The following is a 22809-nucleotide window of genomic DNA, read 5'->3' on the forward strand; positions in this document are numbered from 1 at the left end:
TGGTCAAGGGCCTGGCCCTGAAAATGCAAAATAAAAGAAAGCATCGGAGTTCCCGTCGTGGCTCAATGGTCAACGAATCTGACTAGGAACCATGAGGTTGGGGGTTCGATCCCTGGCCCCGCTCAGTGGGTTAAGGATCTGGCATTGCCATGAGCCCTGGTGTAGGTTGCAGATGCGCCTCAGATCTGGCATTTCTGTGAACCTGGGAACCTCCATATGCCACGGATGCAGCCCTAGAAAAAGACAAAACAAAAACAAAAACAGCAAAAAAATGAAATTCATGTGTACTTACCTCTGAACATTATATGGTGCCATTTTCATCATCTCTAAATTGAGTGTGCAGGACCCTCAACAAGTTTATGGGGTGGCTTTTCCTACTTTGCACAAAACCCTGAGATGACGGGATTTTCTGAGGGGCCACACCTGTGACATTCCGAAGTTCCCAGGCCAACCCCACACCACAATGGTGACCAGCACCACAGCGGTGACAGTGCCAGGGAACTCCAACTGAGATGCTTGATGACTGCCCAGCTGTGCTGGATTGTTGATGGTCAGTGAGTTACTTGGAAACAAATAGTTTCAAAAGCAAACTTACAGAAAGTATCAAAAATTTTTTGCAGAGTTCCCGTCATGACTCAGTGGTTAACGACTCTGACTAGGAACCATGAGGTTGCAGGTTGGATCCCTGGCCTTGCTCAGTGGGTTAAAGAGCTAAGGATCCAGTGTCGCTGTGAGCTGTGCTGTAGATCGCAGACACAGCTTGGATCCTGCGTTGCTGTGGCTCTGGCGTAGGCTGTCGGCTACAGCTCCGACTCAACCCCTAGCCTGGGAAGCTCCATATGCTGTGGGTGTGGCCCTGGAAAAAGACAAAAAGACAAAAAAAAAATTTGTTTTGAGATCTTTCTTACATTTTATCTGGGACAGTGCCATTTAATAATTTTGAAATGATGTCAGAGGAGCCTGGGCCCCTCCTGTCCTGGGCTGGGCTCCCGGCACACAGGACAGTGCTCCCTGCCTCCTGGGCTTCCAGCTAGCCCTTGGGCAGCGCTGCCCAGGCCTCCAGCCACTGCCAAGGAAGCCCCTGCTCTGTGGTCACATTTCCAGAGTTTGGGTCCTGCCCCTTTCTCTTTGTCCCGCTAATGGCTGGTCACCTAAAACAACAAAACAGCCAGTTATTTTACTGTGAAATGAGTTTGGCAGCAGCAATGCGTTGTGACTTTGGACACCCAACTGTGGTGACCCTCTCACAAGTCTGGTAAAACAGAGGAGAGGAAACTTATAAAGAGGAGAAAGGGGAAGTTGTTATAAACAAAAAGTCCAGGAGGTCCCGTCATGGCACTGTGGAAGCGAATCCATCTAGTATCCACAAGGTTGCGGGTTCCATCCCTGCCTCACCTAATGGGTTAAGGATCCGGTGTTGCCATGAGCTGTGATGAAGGTCCCAGATGTGGCTTAGATCTGGTCTTGCTGTGGCTGTTGTGTAGGCCAGCGGCTACAGCTCCATTTGACCCTAGCCTGGGAACCTCCATGTGGCACGGATGTGGCCCTAAAAAAGGCAAAAAAAAAAAGTAGCTTGCTTCTCATCACAGATGGAAGGGACTCTGCTGCTATTGGTTCCATATCAAGGTTGAGGGGTGTGAGCCTGAGAGCTACCCCCTGACACTACTAGAATTGAGGCTTCCCTCTATTAGTTTCCACACAGTTCTTGTCTAAGTTCTTGCAGGAGACACGGCTTTGTTGCCTATGAAGGCAGCAGGAGTAATTTCACCCTGGGTCTCAGGGAAGCCACAACAAAGCATCGGTGCAGTTTTATGCAAATTTGCTGTAGTTTTAGCTTCTTTTCACTGGATTCCAAGAAGCAGAACTTGGGAGTCAAAGACTAGTCTGGCCAGGGTTCCTTACACCCTCATCAGCTTCACACGTGCTGTTTAAGCTTCTTTGCTAATTTGCACATTAGACACAAATCCTATAGGAAGCAGTTCTTGGGAAGGAAGCCCCCCCGCCCCAGGACCTCTGAAGCCTCCAGCACGGCATCCTCTCAGTGTGTCTCTCTCCACAGCCCTGGCATCCTCTGACCTCCACGGCCTGACTGGTGCCAGGCCCCCTTCCCAAAAGCTCTCTCCTTCAGTGTTTGTATGACAATGGGTGACTTTCCACAAGGCAGGAAGGCAGAGAATCCATGGCGGGTTCTGCTCTGCCCCCTTCTGGGGCCCCCAGGCCACCCTACCCTCCTCGCACAGGCTCCATCTATGCCTCGGCCTTGGTCTGAAAGCTGCAGCCGGGACAGATGGTGGGACCTGCGGGGCCCAGGGGACAGCAAAGACGGCAGGGATGTGTGGACATGGGCCCGGGAGCCCACGCAGCCCAGGAACAGGTTGTGACCCTGAGGGTGGGGAGAAGGGTGGAGTTGCGCTGCCTGATACTTCTGTACCCCCACCAACATGGCCAGGAGGCACTGAGCAGCCTGCTGTCGCCTCCTGGGCCTGGGTGCCTGGTCCCAGCCTCCAGACGCAGCCCCTCCGTGAGCCCAGCCACGTTCAGCTTGCTCTGCGCCAAGCCTTTGGGCTTCCTTTTATTTTTTTGTCTTTTTGCCATTTCTTGGGCCGCTTCTGCCGCATATGGAAGTTCCCAGGCTAGGGGTCGAATCGGAGCTGTAGCCGCTGGCCTACACCAGAGCCACAGCAACGCAGGATCCGAGCCACATCTGCAACCTACACCACAGCTCATGGCAACGCTGGATCTTTAAACCACTGAGCAAGGCCAGGGATCGAACCTGCAACCTCATGGTTCCTCGTTGGACTCGTTAACCACTGAGCCACGATGGGAACTCCCGGCTTCCTTCTTTTGAACAGTCGCCATGCCTCGCGCCCCAAGGGCTCTGGTGGCTTTGCTGCCTCCCCTAATTAGGGCAGTTTCCCTCCCCACCTGAGGCAGACTGTCCGGTTCCTGGCACCCAGTGGCTCCTGGTGCAGGAACTTCAGGGCACGAACTGCTGGATGTGGAGCCTGGCCTGAGAGAAGGGAGGCCAGCAGGGGAAGGCCCAGGATGTGCTCTGGCCCTGGGGCTGCTCACGCGCAGCCAGGCAAGGCCAGAAGAGGCTTCTAAGGCCACTGCCCTGAAGACTGGAAGCTTCGAGGGGCCTGCAGCTGCAGCCCACAGAAATGCCCTGCTGGCCTGGTCGGGCGACATCTTGGGGCCTGTGCTATGGCCTCTGTGCCCCAGCTCTCTGTCCCCTCTGACGCACTCCCAAAGCCTGGAGGGGCGAGGTTGGGCAATGCCTTTTCCCTCTGGCCCGGAGATTAGCTGGCCGGCCGGATCCAGCCCTTAAGTAGGCGCTGTTCCCGGACGCAAGGAGGCCCAGCCAGCCTGGGATGGCACACAGCCGGCTTATGTGCGGAGAGCCTCAGGCCCAAGTGCCTTCTGCCACCTGCCCGGGCAATGACCGCAGACACCCTGCTTCCTAGCAGACCTGCCGGCCGCCAAGGCCCACAGTGGAGGGGACAGCACTCATGGCCACTGAGACGCCTGGCAGGAAGTCCCCCCCAGATGCCTGGATGGGAAGGGCTTATCAGGCATGGCTGTCTCCCGCAGGGGCAGGGCCTGCACTCAGCCCCCGCCAGCCCCAGACGGCCACTTATGTCTGAGCTACGGGTGGCCTCTCAGCAGTGCGCACGGGCTGGTCGCCATTTCTCCCGGGCTCCTGCCCAAAGGGCTGTGTCCACAGCATCTGGTCTGGCTCCCAGCAGAGCCTTCGTCACGTCCACCCAGGCCTGAGCAAGGAGTCCCGGGAACCAGGAGGGGGAGGCAGGAGCTCCAGGCTGGGCCATGTCCCTGGTGGAGCAGGACCCATGCCCCAGGACACGTGCCCAGGGCAGGCTCCGCCAGCTGGGACCTGAGGCCCTGGCCCATTCGCCTCAGCATCCTGGGGTTGGTTACGAAGAACCAAATAAAGTTATCATTCAACCCAACTTTTAAAACAAGTCTGTTTATTGAAAGGATCCGAAAATAGTAATAAGGCTTTCAACATTTAACAAATTTCCCAGTTATTAACAATATGAAACATTAAGAATTTACTTCAAAAAACCCAAAGTTCCGCAGGTCACTGTGCGTCATGCTTTAGGACTTGGTCAACACGGGCTGTCTGAATGAGTGACCTGAGTGCCGAGCCTAACGCTGCCAGTGGGGCTCCCTCAGGCCACTGGCTGTGCCGGGGGCTTGCAGGCAGGTGGCGCGAAGCGATCCCCTCCCAGCGTGGCCGGGCGCCCAGGCAGGTGCAATGGAGGCAGACAGCGGCCACGGCGCCCAGGCTGCAGAGCCAGCTCCGGAGACCTCCGGCCACAGTGGCCACACGTGTGCCCCAGGTGCCTTTTTCTCAGCCTGCGAACCCCCAGGTGGGCAAAGCACAGCCCCCCGGCCCGTCATTCCAGAAGCAGGTCCAAGAAAGGACAGGCACCCGTCCGTTCTGCTTCCGCAAGAAACGCGATTGAGAGAAAGCAGTTCTCAGACACAGACGCCACGTTCAAGATGCCCAGCGGATCGGGGCCAGGCTCCCACCAGGTGCCACACAGCTCTGGCATCCGGCAGCTGGTGATGGCGCACGAGGGCTGAATGTGAGGGTCCCTCCCGAGCCCACAGGGAGCAGAGCCGTGTTGACATGCGACACCCCCACCCCGTCACAACCGTGGGGCCCCCCGGTGCACGGGTCCGTCAGCCGCGGGGGCTGCAGAGTGGTCCCGGAGCACAGGACATGGGGCGAACACTGGAATGAGGCTCTGAGTGGGACGCGACCCGGCCCCGCCCCGAAAGCTCACAGTGTGCGCCGCGGTCTGCAGGCAGCACTTTGAGGAAGTGCGACAATCTCTACAAAGGAGACTCGGGATTGAAACACCTGCTCCACGAGGAATGTGTAGAATCGACCCCCCGACCCCGCCGTGGCCGGGCTGGTGCTCCGACGGCAGGGGGCGGGGGGTGAGGGGACCAGGGCTTTGGAACCAAGGCAGGAGCAACCAGGCAACTCAGGCCGACCCTGAGCCGGAGCGGGAGGGGACCCGTCTGCCTGCCAACCAAATGCCGCCTGCTCTTGGCAGAAGTGTCCCAAGTGGCATCAGGGGAAGGTGGTGGTGGCTGAAGGAAGATTTTTGCGGTGAGATGTTTATTTTTCAATAGCAAAGGATAGCTCTGTCCACGCTGCTCCCCCCTCCCAGCGTCAATCAACTGATTCACGGAGGTTTCCAGATGGGGAATTAAAGAGCTCATTAAGCTGGGGACCCTGCCGGGCCTGGGCTCCGGAGATGCTGGGTGGCTGTGCCCGAGTTGGCCTCCAAGCTCCCAGCCATCACGCTCGCTTGTTTAGAAATGCAGAAAAAACTCAGATTTGAAACGTTAAAAAGAGCTGATCTGGTCGACAAAAAAGCCAATTTCAGGCCCTCCCTCTGGCCACAGACTGACGCGGCGCCTGCCACCTGCGCTGGGCCTGTGAGACTCACAGTGTGCGTTTGGGCCAACAGGCCTAGCTCCCCGAGCCGCCCTCCTCGTCCCCGTCCCCCGCCTCGTCGCCCCCCTCGTCCTCCGGGAAGTGGGCCTGCCTCTTCCGCAGGTTCCAGTGCAGACACTGTGCCAGGCTCTCAAACCAGTCGCTCACGGGGTCTCGGACGCAGACGGAGGGGAGCGGGTAGCAGGAGGTGGTGATGCTGATGCTGCAGCGGGAGAGAGGCAGCGTCACCCTCCCGTGAGACCTTCCCGGGGAGACGCCACCCTCCCCACGGGCTGGGCCGGCTCAGCTCTGCCCACGCCCCCTGCCTGAGGCCTGGCCCCAGGGCCTCTGGTGCCCTGGAGGCAGAGGGGTGCTCCTGGACCCCCAGGGGCAGGTGCAGCTGGCAGGGCGCTGTCACCCAGGCACAGGTCTGCGACGTGATCATGTCAGAACCGGGGACAGGCCCGCAGGGCTCTCAGCCCACCAGCTCCACCTGTCCTGTTCCGGCCCGCGGCCACACACCTGTCTCCGTGGCGGATCTCCTGTCTCTTTCGTCCATCGAAGGACACCCACGCGGTATTCCTTGCTTCTGGTGACAGCATGATCTAAAGAATCAAAAGCAGGACAGGGGTACCCTATGAGAGTGAGGCCAGGAGCGTGAACCCCGCCGGGGGTGGCACCGCCCAGGGGATTCACAGGCACCCACACAGTGCCCACTACGTGCCCGGGTGAGGTAACTTGTGTCCTGTGGACACGACCCCGGGAACGGAAGGCAGGTGTCCATCAGGGCCAGGTGCCTGGCTCCGGCCCCTCCTCTCTGCCCTGCAGACCCAGCCCGCATGTCAGGGCCCAGACCAGGACAGGCTGGTCCGGGGTGGCCTGCAGTGGGGAGCAGAGCACAGAGAAGGGGTGGACATGGAAGGACAGAGGCCCTGGGGGACAAGAGGGCAGGGTCCTTCCTCACCTGCCGCCCTCACTCCACCCCCACCACTCAGGCGGAGATCCTGCCTGTGGGGCTGGCCCAGCTCTCGGCGCTGCCCCCGCCAACCAGACCCCAGGGACCAGGCCCTACCAGGGCCCCAACCAAAGAGGGTGGGAGGCTCTGACCTTCAGCTCGACCCCTGCAGGGACCACAATAGGCCGGAAGGACAGCGAGTGGGGGCAGATGGGTGTGACCATGATGGCTGGCACGTTGGGGTGAATCATGGAGGCCCCGGCGGCGGCCGCATACGCCGTGCTGCCCGTCGGGGTGGAGACGATGACGCCTGGAGAAGAGGCGCAGGGTGGCACTGGTGCGCACGGCCCCCGCCCGCGTGGAGCCCCAGGCAGGCCGGGCGCCCACCTACCATCGCCCTGCACCGTGGTGATGAGGTGCCCGTCCAGGTAGACATCCACGTTGGACAGGTACGAGGAGGGGCCTCTGTCGATCACCACCTCGTTCAGCACCTGGGGGCGAGGCCGGTGCACTCAGGGGCTGCAGTGCCGGGCGGCCCTGGGCGCTGGCAAGGTCCCGAGGGCGGGGGGGGGGCACAGCCCGGGGGGCGGGGGGGGAGGGACCCGGACAGACCTGGTACTGCATGACCTGCTTCCCGAGCTCCGCGTCCAGGGCTGTGGCCAGCATTCCGTGCTCGCTGACCCCGTTGGGGACGGCCAGCTTCTTCCCGCAGAGTTCCTTCACGACCCTGACCTTCAGGCGGCTCCGCAGAACAATAGCCGCGTTGCCTGGGGGCCAGCAGGGGTCACGCCCAGGCCGGTCAGCAGGGAAGGGGGCTGTGGCGCCCACAGGAAGAGAGCCCCCCTAGCCAGAGACCGCCCCCCTGCCCTTTCTGCTCCCAAACGAGCACCGCCCTGCCTCCTGTGGAGCTCAGCTCACTGCCCCCGGGCACGTACAGAGGCCTGATCCTGTGAGAGCTCCAACGTCTCACGTCAGGGAAAAACGCTTGAACCACCCCAAACTCAGAAGTCTCTGAGTCCTGAAACACTCAAATGTGGTCCTACGCATCATTAGAAAAAACCCACGCCAGGTAAGAAGACAATCCCGCCTCGGGGACTGCTCGAGGGTTCTGGAACATTCCAACTCACCCTGTATCACCTGAGTAACTTGGGACTGAAAGTTCTCAAAGTTGAAGGGAGTCAGGAAGCCCAGGGAGCCCAAGTGGAACGCCATGACTGGAGGCACGCTGCCCTGTGAGCCGAGGAGGCAGGTCACTCAGAAGCCCCGGAGCCACCCCAGCCCTGACGGACCCTCGCCCGCCTAAGCCCGGGAGGGACGTGCGCTAGGTGCACGTCGGTGCCCGCTGCGGGGAGGGGGCGGACTCAGAGGGGGTGGTGCATGAACGAGGTCAGCCAAGGGTCAGGGAGGCCAGGGGAACAGTGGCGGAGAGCGGGGACCCTGGGGCAGGTTCCGGGAGCGTGGAGAGACCGCAAGAGACAACGGGGAGGAGCAGAGGGGCCAGGGGTGGAAGGGCTGCCCCAAAGGCAGTTCCGCAGCCCCTTGAGAGCTGCTCCCGCAAAGGAGGGAGGAGCAGGTGGGGCGGGGGCGGGGGGGCGGGGAGTGGGGAGATGGGGAGGGCACCCGTGGTGGGAGCTGAGAAACGACGGCTGGGCAGCTCTGAGGGGGTGGGATACCTGCCAGGACCCTCGCTCTCCTCCTCTGCCCAGTGGGAGCCGTGCGCGGTCCAGCCCGGTGGCTCGCAGCACGTGGTGCCCAGCCCGCCGGCACCCCGCTGGGCTCTGACGGTCGGCCTGCAGCTCCTCCCCAGCGCTGGCCCATCGCCCAGCAAGGGGCCAGGCCTGGGGCCTCCTCCCAGCCCAGCCCAGGGGACCGTCAGGGGCCTAGCACAGCTGCCCACGCCTGCAGACCCCATCGCCAAATAATGAACTGAAGAGACACCACAGCCCCGCTGGAGCAGGACCCGGCCCGCACGGCGCCAGCACCCCACCTGGAAGAGCGAGGAGGCGTAGAGCAGCGTCCCGTCGCCGCCCAGGCAGATGATGAGGTCGATCTGGTTCGAGATGTCGTCGTAATCTATAAGCAGAACAGCAGACGCCAGAGCAGCCTTCAAGCGGCCTGGCGGCGGTGGCGGCGGCGGGGCGGCTGCCCGGTGGGGCGGGGCCCGGGGGCAACTCGCCTTCTCGGAAGGTGCAGAACCTCCTCTTCATCGGCCCGAAGTGGTCGTCGCTCACGAGGGCGGGGTCCTCCAGGACTTTCTTCTCCACGTACACGATCATGTTGTTCTGCTGGAAGGCGCCACCCGTCAGCCCGCCGGTAAGACGCGGCGCGGCCTGGGCTGTCCTCGAGAAGCCCGCTCGGCGCCTTGGCCCTGCCGGCAAGGGGAGGCCGCTCCCCAAACCGCCTGCCCCCGCACAGCCCCACTGCACCGGCAGGAGGCGGGAACGCTCCTGTTCCTGCAGCTGTGGTCGGAGCGGGGGTCAGGGCACCGTGGTCCCAAGGAGCCGTGGGTCCGAGGCAAGGCCGGTGCGAGCACGGGGGTGCGGGGAGCTGGCCGCTCGGCGCTCACCTCCATCAGGTACGTGCAGAGCTCCCTGAAGGGCTGGAGCAGGCTGGCATCCCGGACCTTCTTGATGACGAGGACACTCTTGGGGGACTTGTTCCACGTCAACCGCTGGCTGGCAGGGTCCTGGATGTGCCTGGGAGGGGAGGGGAGCATTCACACCCGCCACGGCCGCACTGAGGGCTGTCCTGACACGACCACGAGGCTGCTGAATCCCGGGCAGCGTCGCCCCCCCCAGCACCCCTACCCTCGGCTCCTCCGCAAGGTGCAGCGGGACCTGCCCCCGAGACACGGCGCAGGCGCCCGAACCGGCCCAACAAGGATCGGCGGGGGCAGGACTCAGAGGTGGGGGTGAGCCGCTCGGCTGACCCTTAACCTTCACAGTCAAAACCCACTCTGTTTCAAAGTCAAAGGCAGGATTTGGGGCAGGGAGGCGGCTCTGCGCCATCCCAACGGCTACGAGTCATCGCACGTTTGTCCACAGCTCAGGACGCGCAGCACGAGGTCCCGGAAGGAACTAGGGACTCGGGGTGGGCCGAGGTCCGCGCAGGCTCACCGCTTGTAACCAGCGCCCCCTCTGCGGGGATGCTGAAGGTGGGGGAGGCTCAGGCTCAGGGGGCGGGGATGCGGGACCGCTCCCTTCCCCTCGCTTTTGCACAAACCTAAAACTGCTCAAATAGTTAAAAAATAAGTCCCTGCACCTTGGTCCCTGCACCGGCGAGATCCCTGGGCAGCAAGTCCCCTTGGGGGCAGGGGTGTCCTGAGGCTGAGCCCCCTAGCGGGGGCTATGACTGCCGTGTGTACCCCAGAAATGCCCGCCAGACTGTTGGGAAACAGCCCTGAGATGTGCGTGGCAGCAAAAGACCTGCCCTCTGACGCCAAGTCCCCAAGACCTGCTCCAAACCGTACTTCGAGGGACAGCGCCTCCCTCAGCACCTGATGGCCTCGCCAGCAACTTTCAAAATCGTGATGCGAACCCCTAAAGGGAGGGGCGGGTCCCTGGCCCTGTGCTCCGACCACCCATCACTCACCCTTTCCAGGCATTTCTGCCAGGGGAAGGTCACCCGTTACCTCCTCTGCCTGGTCTCAAGCGGGGCCCTGCGGGGGCTGGGGCTCTGTGCACAGCATCTCGGCCATGCTTGGTGAACGGCAGGAGAGGAAGGCAAAGCAGCGCCCCAACTCCCCACCTGCACCCTGGCTCCAAACACCTCCTTTCTGACCTGCTAACACAGCGCCTTGCGAGAGGCCGTGTCCAGAGCAGCGTCGGGCGCCTCCTGACCTAAATGCACACCAATCAAACTGCCTTCTCTCCTCCTACCTCGGGGGGACCCTCCTGGCGAATCGCCACTGAAAACAAACGCCACGCCCGAGCTCTGCCGCCCCGGGTGGTCCATTCCCGGATGGTCCATCCCATCGGGCTGCGCAGGGCGGAGTTGGGCTGTGGAACCGGCCAGGCCCATGGCAGGAGTCCGCGGGCAGGTAGAGGGGTGGGCACTGGTCATCTGCTTGGCGCGCACGCGTGGCCCTCCGCCTGGGTCTGTGTGAGTCTGGCGCCCCCCCCCCCCCCCCCCCCCACTGAGCAGGTGGCTAGGGCTCTGGGCCCCTCCAGCCCGAGACCCAGCCTCACCCGCCAGAGCCACCGCTTGGTCCTGAGTGCCAAGGGGTCGCTGCAAAGAGAGGTGCCAACCCCTCTCCAGGCCTCGGGGCAGGGTCAGCCGATAGCGCAGCTGGGGAACCACTGAGCCACAGTCTCCAATGTCAAGAGGTGCCCGCTGCTCCCATGCAACAGAAAAGACGCGTGTGGGGGGCGCGGAAAGACGACGCTGGTTCATCACCTCCTCTGTCGACTCCTCTGCAGTCTCTCCCTTTCCAATCTCAGGGGAAAGTTCGCTTCATGCGGGTAAGCCCTGCCCCGCTGGCCTGGCGCTGGGGAGCAGGCAGGGCCAGGACGGCACCACAGTCCCCAGACAGTGCCCAGGGGAGGCCATGGAGGGAGCTGCTGGCTCCTGGCCCTGGAGACTCGCGAGCCTCTGCTCAGAGCCCTCCACCCACATGGCCCCAGGGGACCCTGAGGAGTAGCCCAATGCCGCCCTGAGACCCCACCCGGAGCTCACGAGGCCAAGCCCCCCCACCCCCGAGACCTGGGCCGGGAGCAGGCGACAGCTAATTAAAGCCAGATGGGGAGCAGGCGACGAGACCCCACCCAGAGCTCACAAGGCCACCCCCCGCCCCAGACCTGGGCTGGGCGACAGCTAATTAAGGCCAGACGGCGGGAGGCCACCCAGGGCGGCCCTTAAGCTGAGATGTGAGTGACAAGGAGGGAGCAGCACCGCCAGGATCAGGGAACGTGGGAGGGGCCCCAGGCAGCTGGTGAAAGGCCAGGGCAGGGCCAGGCTGGGCCAGAGCGCACAGTGGGGCACAGGGCAGCAGCCAGCGCCTGGCGCCAGAGGGCCTGAGGCAGGATCCACAGAAGGACAGGCCCCGCCCATGTTCACAGGAACGTCCACGGGCTGCCCACACAGCACACCTGAGGGGCTGCAGGGAACAAGGACCCCCACCGGGGCTCCGCTGGGCCCAAGGCTGTGCTGGGACTGTGCTGTTTCAGCATCAAGCACGGGGGCAGCGAAGCCACTCGGGTGCTGTGCTGTCCCCAAGAGACCCAGCATGGCCAGCCCACACAGCAAACTAATCTCTTTGGAAGCGTCTGTTCTCAACAGGAGACCCGGGATGGCAGAGAAGGGGTCTGTGTTCAAGCATTCAGTGAAATAACCCCACCTGCTTCATTTCTAAAGAGCTTCCCATCTGTCATCGCAGGCCCAGGGACCCCCAGGCTGTGCTGCCCTCGCGCTATGGCCAAAATGTGGAGCTTGTTACCACGAGGTGGGGGATTCGCTCAACCAAATTAACCCAGATTTTCAGAAATGCCAATTAACACTTGGGCCTCCCTGTAATAATCAGGGAACCGTGTCGGCAGCGGCGTCAGCTTGAGAAGGGCACTATCTTCCCAGTGTTCTCACCGTGAAGAGCAAAGGTCACGCTAGATCCGAGTTGGAGCTTCTCTGGCCCAGGCCCCCATCCACTGCCCCAAAGGCAGCGGTGTCACAGAAGGTGCCTTGTGGGCCTGGAAGCACCCTGACACGCACGCTCCTCCCCGGGGGCGGGGGGGGCGCTTCCCCAGCTCGGCCACCCCAGGGCGGCGCCCCCTCCCCCAGAGACTCACATGATGCTCTGCGGGTTCTGCAGCACGCAGGCCTTTGGTCCAAAAGTGGTCACCGGGCAGGGCCCGTGCAGAGAGCGGGTCCTCCTGCGGGGAGAGGGCACAGGGCAGTGAGCTGCCGTCAGCTGAAAGACACATGTGGCCAAGAGTGACACGAACCCCGCCACCTGCCCAGTACCCAGGAGAGGACCCACAGATTCCGCTGACCCCAGAGCCGCCCTGGAGCGCCAACGCTGTCCGTGCAGCACTCAGGGCAGCACGTCTGGAGGTGCTCCTTGGAACAAGGCCCTGAGCCCCACCCCAGGACAAGGGCGTAGGCCCTTGGGGCCGGGCCTTGGAATCTGAATTCTCATCTCAGCTAGTGTCTCCGAGGACGGTCCCTGGGTGCGCAGCTGGGAACCACCCCAAGTCATCCAGACGGAAATTCCAACAGAAAGGCCCACTCTGAGCTGCACCATCCAGAAAGATCTGCTCCAGAGGGCAGCCGCATCCGACAGCAGGACAGCGACTCCGCCCCAACAGAACCACAGGGCACTGTGGCTGGCCCACATCCTGGGCAGCACACCACTTGGCGGCCCTCCCTGTCCTCTCCTTGGGGTGCCAGGGGTGGTGGGAGCCACCTGGACACCCCACAGTGACAGCCGGGGGACCGTGTTCACCTCGCCCAGAATGCCAGCACCAATGGCCTCATGGTCTCTTTCTGCACCAAAAACACTGGCACAGAGATGCCAAACACGGCTGGCAAACTTCCAAGTCTTTAACTGCCCACCTCATGCATGGGTCAACAGAATCTTCAAATCCCAATGCAGACAAAAGAGATTTTCTATTGTCTTGTAAAGAGCAGCCACGGGCCATGGCCCTGGGGCCTTCAGGGACTGGATGAACTGTTTAGAGAGGATTTCTGACCCGAGCCGGCTGTGGGTGTGCCCCCCAACCTGGGAGGCACCCCGACCCAGAGGCTGCCTTTGACCTGCTGCCATTGCACAGGCTCAAAGTCCCCTGAAATCAAAGGGCGTGACTGCCAAGCCCCATGGAGCTGCAGCCAAGGCTGCCCGCCAGGACAGGCACTCACCTCACGGCAGCGCAGTGGCCCACAGGGACCAATGACCCCAAAGGCAGCTGCAGCCACGCACGTGGGTCACAGCTGTCCACCTGGAAGCTTCTGCTGGCACCTCATCCGCCCAGTGCCCGGCAAGCCCGGGCACAGACCTCTATGTGCTGCTCCCCAAGACCCTTGCCCGTCACACGAGGCTCCTGCGCCCGAGGCCATGTTGGCGCTGGCAGCTCCCCCCAAACTCCCAGCCCGCATGGCTCCCAGGGCCGGAGCACCCTCCACCGGGGCCATTACAGGCTCTGCTGGGCAGGCCCTCCCTGCCGGCTCTGCACAGCTGCTCCCATTCTTGTGCAAGAGTAGGGGCCCCTTGCCCAACACCCAGGGGCCATGCTCAGCCCAAGGCCAGCCTCTCACTGGGCAAACCAGCTGACGGCACTGCAGGTGCCACCCCCACTCCTCACCCCCAAAGTGAGTGTGGGCACCAGGGTGAGGGAGGAAGGAAGGGAACAAGGTGGGGTGCCCTCTGGGGGGCGGGAGGTGGCCTTTAGGGATGAGCCCTCTGGGAGGCTGTGCCCACCTCCCGGGTGTCTGAGCGAGCGCCGCCGGGGCCCAGAGGAGGCCTTGTACCTGAACTCCCTGGTGCTCGCCAGGGCGGGGGAGGCTGACAGGCTGCGGGACTTGGCCCGCCCCCGGATGGGGTGGCCGAGCGCCCAGTCCTCGTCCCCATGGCAGGCGGAGCAGCGGTAGGAGGCGGCGTCTGCGCTCAGCTCCTTACTCCCATTGACTTTTTCCTGCTCCATTTCCACAGCTGTTGCCCGAGGAGCAGGTGGGCCTGGAAACGCCGGACGCCTTGGTGTCATAAAATAAAGGAAAGACCTACGTAAAAACAGCGAACACACACGTACCTAGCAGGGGGAAAAGCACGGAAATCCAGTTATCAAAGGACTTCACCCGGGCTGCTTCCAACACAAAGATACTTCCAGCTCAGAAATCTACCTCTGTTTTTTAATTAATCTGGAAGAGCTAAGTCCACGAGTAAGAAAAAATTACCAAGTGAGAACGCAGCCACACACCAGGGGATGCGTGGCCCTTTGACGAGAGGCAAATCCCACTTGCGGCGCAGTTGTAAACGCCTCTCAGCCAGAACACGTGGGTGATTATCACTGACAAGACCAAGGAGGCCAAGTCCTGCAAACAGAGGCTGCAGTTTTATGTCATTTATTTCACTCGTTCATTTATTTTTTGTCTTTTTAGGGCCACACCCACGGCATATGGAGGTTCCCAGGCCAGGGGTCGAATTGGAGGTACAGCTGTTGGCCTGTGCCACAGCCACAGCGACAAGGGATCCGAGCCGCGTCTGTGACCTACGCCGCAGCTCAGGGCAACGCTGGATCCTCAACCCACTGAGCAGGGCCAGGGGTCCAACCTGCGTCCTCACGGATTCTAGTCAGGTTTCCTGCTGAGCCACGATGGGAACCCCTATTGTATGTATTTTTTTTTTTTTGTCTTTTTTTTTTTTGTTGTTGTTGTTGCTATTTCTTGGGCCGCTCCCCCGGCATATGGAGGTTCCCAGGCTAGGGGTTGAATCGGAGCTGTAGCCACCGGCCTACGCCAGAGCCACAGCAATGCGGGATCCGAGCCGCGTCTGCAACCTACACCACAGCTCACGGCAACGCCGGATCGTTAACCCACTGAGCAAGGGCAGGGACCGAACCCGCAACCTCATGGTTCCTAGTCGGATTCGTTAACCACTGCGCCACGACGGGAACTCCTATTGTATGTATTTTTTGATGCACTCGTGGCACCTGGAAGAACCTGGGCCAGGGACCAAAGCCTCTGCAGCGACAATGCCAGATCTTAACCTGCTGCACCACCTGAGAACTCCTGAGCTTACACTTTTAAAGCGATCTATTTGGTCATCAAAGAAAACTTCAACTTCCGAAAGTTAGTGGAGACTCTCATCTTCCAACTAGAACACGGCAAAGCAGGAAACGACAGAAGCCGAAACAGAACAGTTCTGAGGAACCAAGGGCACCTGGGAGCGTCTGAACTCTGTCCCAGCCGACCCGAGCTCAAAACTGGCACCCAACCGACGAGACAGCACTCGGACCAGACGAGCTGGGACCCCAAGCCCAGGACCACCCCCCACCATCAAGCTGTGCTGGGATCCTCGAGAATTAAGAGCAATGAGCTAAAGTCAACAAAGCCAGAAGATGAATAAAACAAACCTAAGGAAGGCAGAAAAGGGGACAAAACACAGGCAGAAAGCATTACAAGGACAAGGAGAAAAGCAGCAGAGCTTGGAGATAAAGGACATCAACCAGTTTAGACTGAGGGATGGAAAGAACTACACTCACCGAAAATCCTGGACCAAAAGGTGGTCATTTTCTCAGAAAGCTGCCAGTTCCCAAGAGAGGCGTGGCAGTGCCACAAACCACGGAGGACCTCACGGGGGCCCAGACCCTCCTCCTGGAAGGCCCAGCCGGGCCTGAGCTCACTCCAGTCGTGAACAAGCACAAAGACAAGCCCAGAAGAGCCCACAATGCACACGACACAGATGCCAGCCCTGGAAGGGACAACGTGGGGTTCCCGCAAGGAGGCAGAAGGAACGTGCTGGAGCCACAGAACAGCCTGGGGCCTCTAGGATAAGGTCAAAGGTAGCAAGTCCCCTGAGCTCTCAGCCACCTGGCACTTCACAATCCACTAAGGAGTCTCCCGCACCTGAGCCAGACCAAGGGCATCAGCAGCTTTAAAAGCTCCCGAGGTAATTCTAGGAGTTCTCTGGTGGCTCTGCAGCTTAAGGACCTGATAATGTGGGATGGGTTAGAACACAGAGCTCAAGGGACCAAAAAGACAGTCAACAAACAAATGGATTTTCAACAGAGGGGATTCCACAGGGAGACAAAATCTTCTTTCCAAATACTTCTAGAAGAACTCCAGAAACTCTCTGGTGATGCAGCAGTGGAAAAAACCCAGGAATTTGCTGGTGACCACAGGCACACCCTGCCCTCCCCCCAAAAAAAACCACTGGGCAAAAGATCCCAACTTTGGGCAACTTCCCCAAAGATATACTGACTGCGAACAAGCACATGAAAAGATGCCCGGCGTCTTTAGTCATCAGAAGTGAATTAAAACCACAATGAGATACGGCTCCCATGCATGGAGAATACCAAAAAGGTTAGAAAACTGACCACACCAAGTGTCCCCAGGCCAGGAAGGCATTGGAACCCTCATGCACCACTGGTGGAAATGAAAATGGTATAACCAGTTTGGAAAATAGTTTGGCAGTGTTTTCTTAAAACGTTAAACCCAGGTTCATCCTCCGTGTGTTTCCATCTCAGATGTTTACCCAACAGAAAAGAAAGCATGTATCCACACCGAGACACCCGGCCACTAAAATCTGTGATTCATTCAACTCTTTGCTCAAAATTCACCTCCTGGAGGACAACCCTTTGCCTCCACTCCTTATTCCCGCAGGCAGGGGCTCCTCTTCCCCAGGGCGCGACCTCTGCCTGCCCTGAAGTGACCCTCTCTTCTCACTTGTGTCTCTTTTGGTCCGAAACTGCGCGGCTCAGAGAGGTCAGCGCTTGAGAGGAGCCCCACGGAACACGCACCATTACTAGAGACCAAGGGGCGGTAGCAAGCAGAGGGCCGAAAATAACCCCCAAGTTAACGACAATAATAACAATTATAGAAAGGGATGCCAACACTCTGGCCAAACAAAACCTGAAGACCCCTCGCCAGGCGCTGCACAGGCTGGAAGAAGCTGGACGGCCAGCAAGGAAGGCCTGTCTAGACAGCACACTGAGCTGGGCAGGGGAGGCTGGACCCCTAGAAGGTGCGGAAACGCCGTCATTCCACGGGGCGCGGGGTACAGAAATAACTCTCTAGTAGGAGTACCATAACCCTGAGAATACAAAGAAAAGGAATTAATTACATCCTATGATGCTCAAGTTTTCAGAAGGCTTATAATTAATTTTATAACCGCTGGATTTTTACATATTCTATATCATGGGTAACATCCAAAGGAATGAATCTCTCGGAGTTACCGTCGTGGTGCAGTGGAAACAAATCTGACTAGGAACCAGGAGGTTGTGGGTTCCATCCCTGGCCTCGCTCAGTGGGTTAAGGATCCTGTGTTGCTGTGGCTGTGGCGTAGGCCGGTAGCTGTAGCTCCCATTTGACCCCTAGCCTGGGAACCTCTGTATGCCTCAGGTGTGGCCCTAAAAAGCAAAAAGGAATAAATCTCTCAGAGCAGGAGTTCCTTGGTGGCTCAGGGGTTAAGAATCCAGCATTGTCACTGTAGTGGCTCGGGTTCGACCCCTAGCCCAGGAACTTCCACACACTGTGGGTGTAACCCAAATGAAAGAAAAAAAAAAAGAGAGAACAAAGTTTTGGGGACCTAGGGAATAAAGTGAATTTCTTATACGTGACATAAAAAGCATAGTTCATAAAAGGTTAAAAAAAAAAGTCAATAAACTGGGCTTCATTAAAATTAAAAACTTGCTGTGTGGCAGAGCCTGTTAAGAAAGTTAAAAAAAAAAAAGCGACGGATTGGGAGGGACTGCAAACTGCATACCCAAGAGAGGATTTGTATCTATAACACATAAAGAACTCTCAAGACACAAGCCCACAAAACCAAACAAACCAACCAGAAAATGGGCAAGCGAAGAAAAACCACAAGAGGGTGTGCCTATGGCCCCCAGCAGGTGACAAGCCACTCCTTGCCAGCTATTAGGAAGTCTGTCTGCCACTCCACATCCCTCTGAAAGGCTCAAAGGAGGAAAGCTGGAAAGGCAACAGAGAAATGCCCCTCCCAGGCTGCTATGGGAACAGAAAAGGGACAGACTCTGGAAAAGTCTGACAGTGTCAAAACTAAACCCACAGCCCAGCAACTGCACCTGGGCATTCGTCCCAGCAACACACCTGATGTCCACACAACAACCTGCCCATGGACACTCACTGCAGCTCTCTCTGCAGGAGCCGAACTGCACTGAGAGCGAGTGGACACTGGACCTGAGCTGCTTCTGCAACCTACTCCACAGCTCACGGTAACACCAGATCCCAACCCACTGAGCAAGGCCAGGGATTGAACCCACATCCTCAAGAATACTAGACGGATTTGTTTCTGCTCTGCCACAACATGAACTTCCTATTTTAACTGTGTTTTTTTTTTTTGGGGGGGGGGTCTTTTTGCCTTTTCTAGGGCTGCTCCCGCGGCATATGGAAGTTCTCAGGCTAGGGGTCTAATCGGAGCTGTAGCCACTGGCCTACACCACAGCCACAGCAACTTGGGATCCGAGGCACATCTGCGACCCACACCACAGCTCACGGCAACGCCGGATCCTTAACCCACTGAGCAAGGCTAGGGATAGAACCCGAAACCTCATGGTTCCTGGTTGGATTCGTTAACCACTGAGCTATGACGGGAACGCCTTAACTATTTTAAAAGGATGAAATTTTAACTCCATCCAAGTTTCATTAAGTTCCTAACAGCACAAATCTAGTATTTAAAAACTTCTCCATCAGAGGAGTTCCCATCGTGGCGCAGTGGAAAGGAATCCGACGAGGAAACATGAGGTTGTGGATTTGATCCCTGGCCTCACTCAGTGGGTTAAGGATTCGGTGTTACCATAGGTCGAAGACATGGCTCGGCTCTGGCATTGCTGTGGCTGTGGTGAAGGCCAGCAGCTGCAGCTCGGATTGGGCCCCTCGCCTGGGAACCTCCATATGCTGTGGGTGCAGCCCTAAAAAGCAAAGTGCTGGCAAGGACTTGATCAAACTGGGCAGTCACCCAGGGGGTCTGAACCCAGAAAGGCCTTTTGGAAAGCTCGGCACAAAAGGTGACCGAAGAGCCAGCCTACGGGGGCCACACAAAGGAGCAAAATAAGAGACCTGGGGCGGGTGGACAGGGGTGGCTGCTTAGCTCGGAAGGAAGCGGGTACCATGCCACCTGCGGCAGAGCTTCGCATCCCTCCAGGCCGCCCTCACCCAGCTTCTCTCCAACTGTCTGAACACCTATCTGCCTGTACCCGGGCCGGGAAACTGCGGGTCTGGGAGACACAGCAGAGCGTGAGCCAGAGAAAGGAATCCCGGAGTCACCCCCGACCCCCTTGAGGGCCAGTGCCGGTCAGCAGGGGAGGGCAAGCCTTCAGGGAGACCCTGCAGGCAGAAGAGCGCCCCCCAACCCCGCCAATGCCCCCTCCGACGCTGGAACATCCGCGTCCAGAGAGAAGCCCCGACTTGAGGCCAAGAAGGTGCGAGGGCACCAACCCGCGGGAAGAACCACCTGCCTCTTGATTCTGCAGCTTAAACAGACCTTCGCGGGGTTCCCGTCTTTCTTACTGGGGCACCGCTTGCTCCTGGCACCTCCCCGAAAACCCTCGAGGCGGTGAGCGAGTTAAGCACCGGGACCAAGCCCACTCACAAGTTCAGCGGAGACCAGAGCACCGGGGCCTCTTCTGGGGAGCTCGTGTCCGTGCCGCCCGGAGCTGCCCGCCCCCATGTCCCTGCCCTCAAGTCCCTGCGGCAAGAGCAGAGGTCACGGCCGGGAGGCTCGGGGGGGGAGGCCGGAGTGGGGCGCACCCAGCAGGGCGAGGCGCTCCCGCACGTGGACCGCGGCGCGCCGGACAGGAAGGCAAAGGGAACAGGGTCTCAGCCAGGACCCAGCGGGCCAGCCGCCGGGTCGTCGGGGAGGCGCTGGGCAGCGAGCTCAGACGCGCCTTCCCAGGAGTCATACCGCGACGTGACCCCCTAAGTGACCGCCTCGCCTGAGGACCGGACCCTCCAAGCTGTCCCCACAGCGCGGACTCCGTCCGGCCGCCCCGACACCTGCGCCGAGCCTGAGGCAGGGGCGGCCGGCCAGCGCCTCCCAGCTCCACACCCGTGCGGTGGGCAGGGACGCCTTGGCCCTGCGACCCCAGCACCCGCTCCCATGACCCTGGGCGGCGGGCTGGGCCGAGGGGACGCGCGCTCACCGTTCGCTTCCCCGGGCGCCTGCGGGGCCGTCGTCTCGCTGGGACGCGCCCGCGGGTTCCGCAGCCCCGCCGCCGCTCGCCGTCGCTAGCCGGCTCCCGGCGCCGCGGCCGACTCCCGCCCCATGGCCGCCCCCCGCCCCACGGCCGCCCGGCCCGCGGCGCCGGCCCGCGGAGTAGCGATGCCGCCGCGCCGCCAGTGCGCACGCGCGCCCCGGCTGACCCCCGCGCGGACCCGCGCGCCTGCGTAGGAGACCGCCCCGCCCCCCGCGTCTACGCACGCGCCCCGCCCCGCCCCGCGCGCGCCGCGGCCGCCCGCACGGGCGTCCGCCCGGGCCTGGGGGCGGGACCCCGGCTGCCAACACCTCCGCAGCAGCCCCGGGAGGACCCTGGTGCCCACTCCCCGCGCCGCGTCGGAAGCGCGTTCTCGGGCCTCATGCCCCGCCCCCCATTCGGCCCCCCGCTTCTCTGCCCCGCGGGCCTGGTGAGCTGACTGCAGGCCCCGCGAGTGGCGACACCACCCGCCACAGACCCTGTAACTGCCAGGGCGTGGCTCTGCTTAACAGGAGTGTGTTTTGGGAAGCAGAAGTCGGTATGCGCAGCAGCAACAGAGCTGTGCCCCTGGGCCGCCCGCGCTTGCCCACCCTGAGCGGCTTGGCGGGTCCCTGCACACCTAGACCTGGGCCTGGGGTCTCAAGGGACCTGCTGACACTGTTCTCCCTAACCCGCGAGCCCCGTACTGGAGGACCTAGAGAGGAGGGGGACCAAGGTGACGTTGCACACCCCTCGCCCCCAAGCCCTTTCCCCCAAGGCTCGCCAAACTGACTGGTTACCCACCACCTGGGTGCCGGACGTCAGGGATCCCAGCTGTGTGCCTCTCTCCGGGGACGTGTCTGGGAACAAGCAGATGCAGGGTCACTGTAGATGAGGCTGGCCAGGCACCAGGCTTTGTAATCGCCTGGCTCTCAGGGCCTGCCGTTATTCCTTCCTAGAGCCCTGCTCCCGGGACAAGAAGCACCTGACCGAGGCCATGTGTGGACTAGAGTCCTCTGAGCAGCCTGGCTTCTACCTTCCCGCCCCCATACCTGAGGGCGAGTCTTCTCTAGCCAGGACTCCTGGGCCTGTGTCTGGAGACCTGGAACACACCTCTCACTGCTGTCCTAGGACCCCTGGTCAGTGGGGTCACCGAGGGTGAGTGGAGAGGGAGGCAGATGGCGGGAACTGGAGGGGGTTTCTCAAGTTCTGTAACTTCCCCATCGGGCTCTTTTGTAAACTCAACCACTTCCCCAAAGTGACCATTAGCCACACCCTGAGAAAAGCAAAGCCTTTTGAGCTGTGGGTTGGAGTATGATTGTCAACAATACTAATGCTAGGCTAGGCCTCCTGGGAACCTTCTAGAGCAGGGGGGGCACTTTGCACAGAAGGCTGCAAGGCAGGAGTTCCAGCCTTGTCGCCAGCCACGGCACACAGCAGGCATGCATCCTGTGTACCCCTCCCTAAAGGGAGCTTGTACAGGTGCGTCTTACTCGTCTTACTCACGGAAATGTGCCGCCTGGGCCTTGGCCATAGGCTTCAGGCCACAGTGCTTCCCCATTTCAGAAGTAAGAAAACAGGGGCTGCGTGCGGGCTTCCTTCAGCTGAGTGTAATTGTGCAATTTCTCCCAGCAGGCCCTGGGTCCCACCCAGGGATTCCAAGCTGCCAGCTCACACCCTGCAATCAGGAAGGCCAGTGCTGGGAGGGGCGCTTTAGGGCCTCCAGAAGCTTCCTAGAGTAGGTTTTGCTTGGGGTGACGCCAGGGCAGGGCTGGAAAGAGCCGGGCTGAGTGGGGAGAGGGAAAGGCCAGCAGCGGGGCCAGCGGCCGGCTTGAGGGTAGGGCTGCATGTGGTTAGGCCAGTGCAGGCGGGGCAGAGGATAGGGGATCTGCCACAGAGGGACTCGGGGTTTGGGAAAGGCCATGGGTGCCACCTCTCCCAGTGCCAGAGCTGTAGACGCTCTTAAGTTGGTGTTTGTTTCTTTGTGCTTTTTCCTAAACACGGCTCCCCTGCTGCTTGAGCTTTAGCCCCCCAAAACCTGAACCCATCCTCTTCTGAGGGTCAAAAGATTGGGGCGAGCGGGGGTCGTGGTGCAGGGCCATAGAGGGTGCAGTGGGTAGGGCTGCCTGCCCAGAGCTGGACTTAGGCAGGCAGGGGGATGGTCCTGAATTGGGAGCGGCAGGGTATGGAGGGGCTCCTCCTGCCAGCTCTCGGGAATGGGGTGAAAGGAGGCTGCCCAGAACCCAGACGGGGAAGCGGCTAGGAGCCTGGGTGACAGGCCTGGCCGGGAGGCACCGAGGCTCCCTGGGGAGGTGAGTGACGCGGGCTGTCCAGAGGCCACTGCCTCCATCACCCAGCTTCTGGCCTGCAGCCAGCATGTCTTAGACGAGCCTGGTCCCTTCTGTCCGGCCTTACCTAGCTCTCCCCTGGGGCCAGCGCTCCTGGTTGGGCTGGCTTTGGGGTGGGGAGGGGGCAGCCCCTCTTCCTGCCAGCCCGCTAAGTGCCAGGCACACAGTACTTGATGTGGCCGCTAGTTGTCCCCA

At 60.5% G+C, this 22809-nt stretch overlaps 2 protein-coding genes across 11 annotated transcripts; one reads left to right on the forward strand and one right to left on the reverse strand.

Moving 5' to 3' along the window:
- Positions 1-3969: 3969 nt before the first annotated feature.
- On the reverse strand, positions 3970-21479 carry NADK (NAD kinase). Of its 10 annotated transcripts, none has more exons than XM_084962589.1 (13): positions 21319-21479; positions 21071-21126; positions 13887-14108; positions 12209-12292; positions 8995-9124; positions 8605-8710; positions 8416-8501; positions 7556-7658; positions 7041-7195; positions 6820-6919; positions 6581-6738; positions 5996-6078; positions 3970-5696 (listed from the first exon to the last, which is right to left on the reverse strand). In XM_084962589.1, exons 3-13 carry the CDS (start codon positions 14057-14059, stop codon positions 5510-5512), a joined length of 1365 nt encoding a protein of 454 aa, XP_084818715.1. In that variant the 5' UTR covers positions 14060-14108; positions 21071-21126; positions 21319-21479; the 3' UTR covers positions 3970-5509. The 10 variants fall into 10 exon arrangements, with proteins under 10 accessions (XP_084818715.1, XP_084818713.1, XP_020953146.1 ...); XM_084962587.1 differs by having other exon boundaries at positions 8605-8713; XM_021097487.2 differs by lacking the exon at positions 21071-21126.
- Positions 19206-21363, forward strand: LOC110261347 (uncharacterized). The gene is made up of 4 exons (XM_084965691.1): positions 19206-19331; positions 19648-19943; positions 20183-20717; positions 21226-21363. Exons 1-4 carry the CDS (start codon positions 19206-19208, stop codon positions 21253-21255), a joined length of 987 nt encoding a protein of 328 aa, XP_084821817.1. The 3' UTR covers positions 21256-21363.
- Positions 21480-22809: the final 1330 nt, after the last annotated feature.

Source organism: Sus scrofa, chromosome 6 (genome assembly GCF_054392235.1).
Source record: "Sus scrofa isolate SSC_HxYL_T2T_F1_AM1 chromosome 6, Sscrofa_HxYL_maternal_Yorkshire_Landrace_v2.0, whole genome shotgun sequence".
In the NCBI taxonomy this organism is placed as follows: Eukaryota; Metazoa; Chordata; class Mammalia; order Artiodactyla; family Suidae; genus Sus; species Sus scrofa.

Excerpts from the sequence above, each read along its gene's own strand:
- NADK (XM_021097485.2), bottom strand. The coding sequence starts at position 14,119 with ATGACACCAAGGCGTCCGGCGTTTCCAGGCCCACCTGCTCCTCGGGCA. Across the intron at positions 8,714-8,994 it reads TCTGCACGTACCTGATGGAG|CAGAACAACATGATCGTGTA; the intron begins GTGAGCGCCGAG and ends GGCGCCTTCCAG. Across the intron at positions 6,739-6,819 it reads CACCACGGTGCAGGGCGATG|GCGTCATCGTCTCCACCCCG; the intron begins GTAGGTGGGCGC and ends CCTCTTCTCCAG.
- LOC110261347 (XM_084965691.1), top strand. The coding sequence starts at position 19,206 with ATGCCACCTGCGGCAGAGCTTCGCATCCCTCCAGGCCGCCCTCACCCA. Across the intron at positions 19,332-19,647 it reads TCTGGGAGACACAGCAGAGC|GCGGTGAGCGAGTTAAGCAC; the intron begins GTGAGCCAGAGA and ends AAAACCCTCGAG. Across the intron at positions 19,944-20,182 it reads CCCAGCGGGCCAGCCGCCGG|CACCCGCTCCCATGACCCTG; the intron begins GTCGTCGGGGAG and ends CTGCGACCCCAG.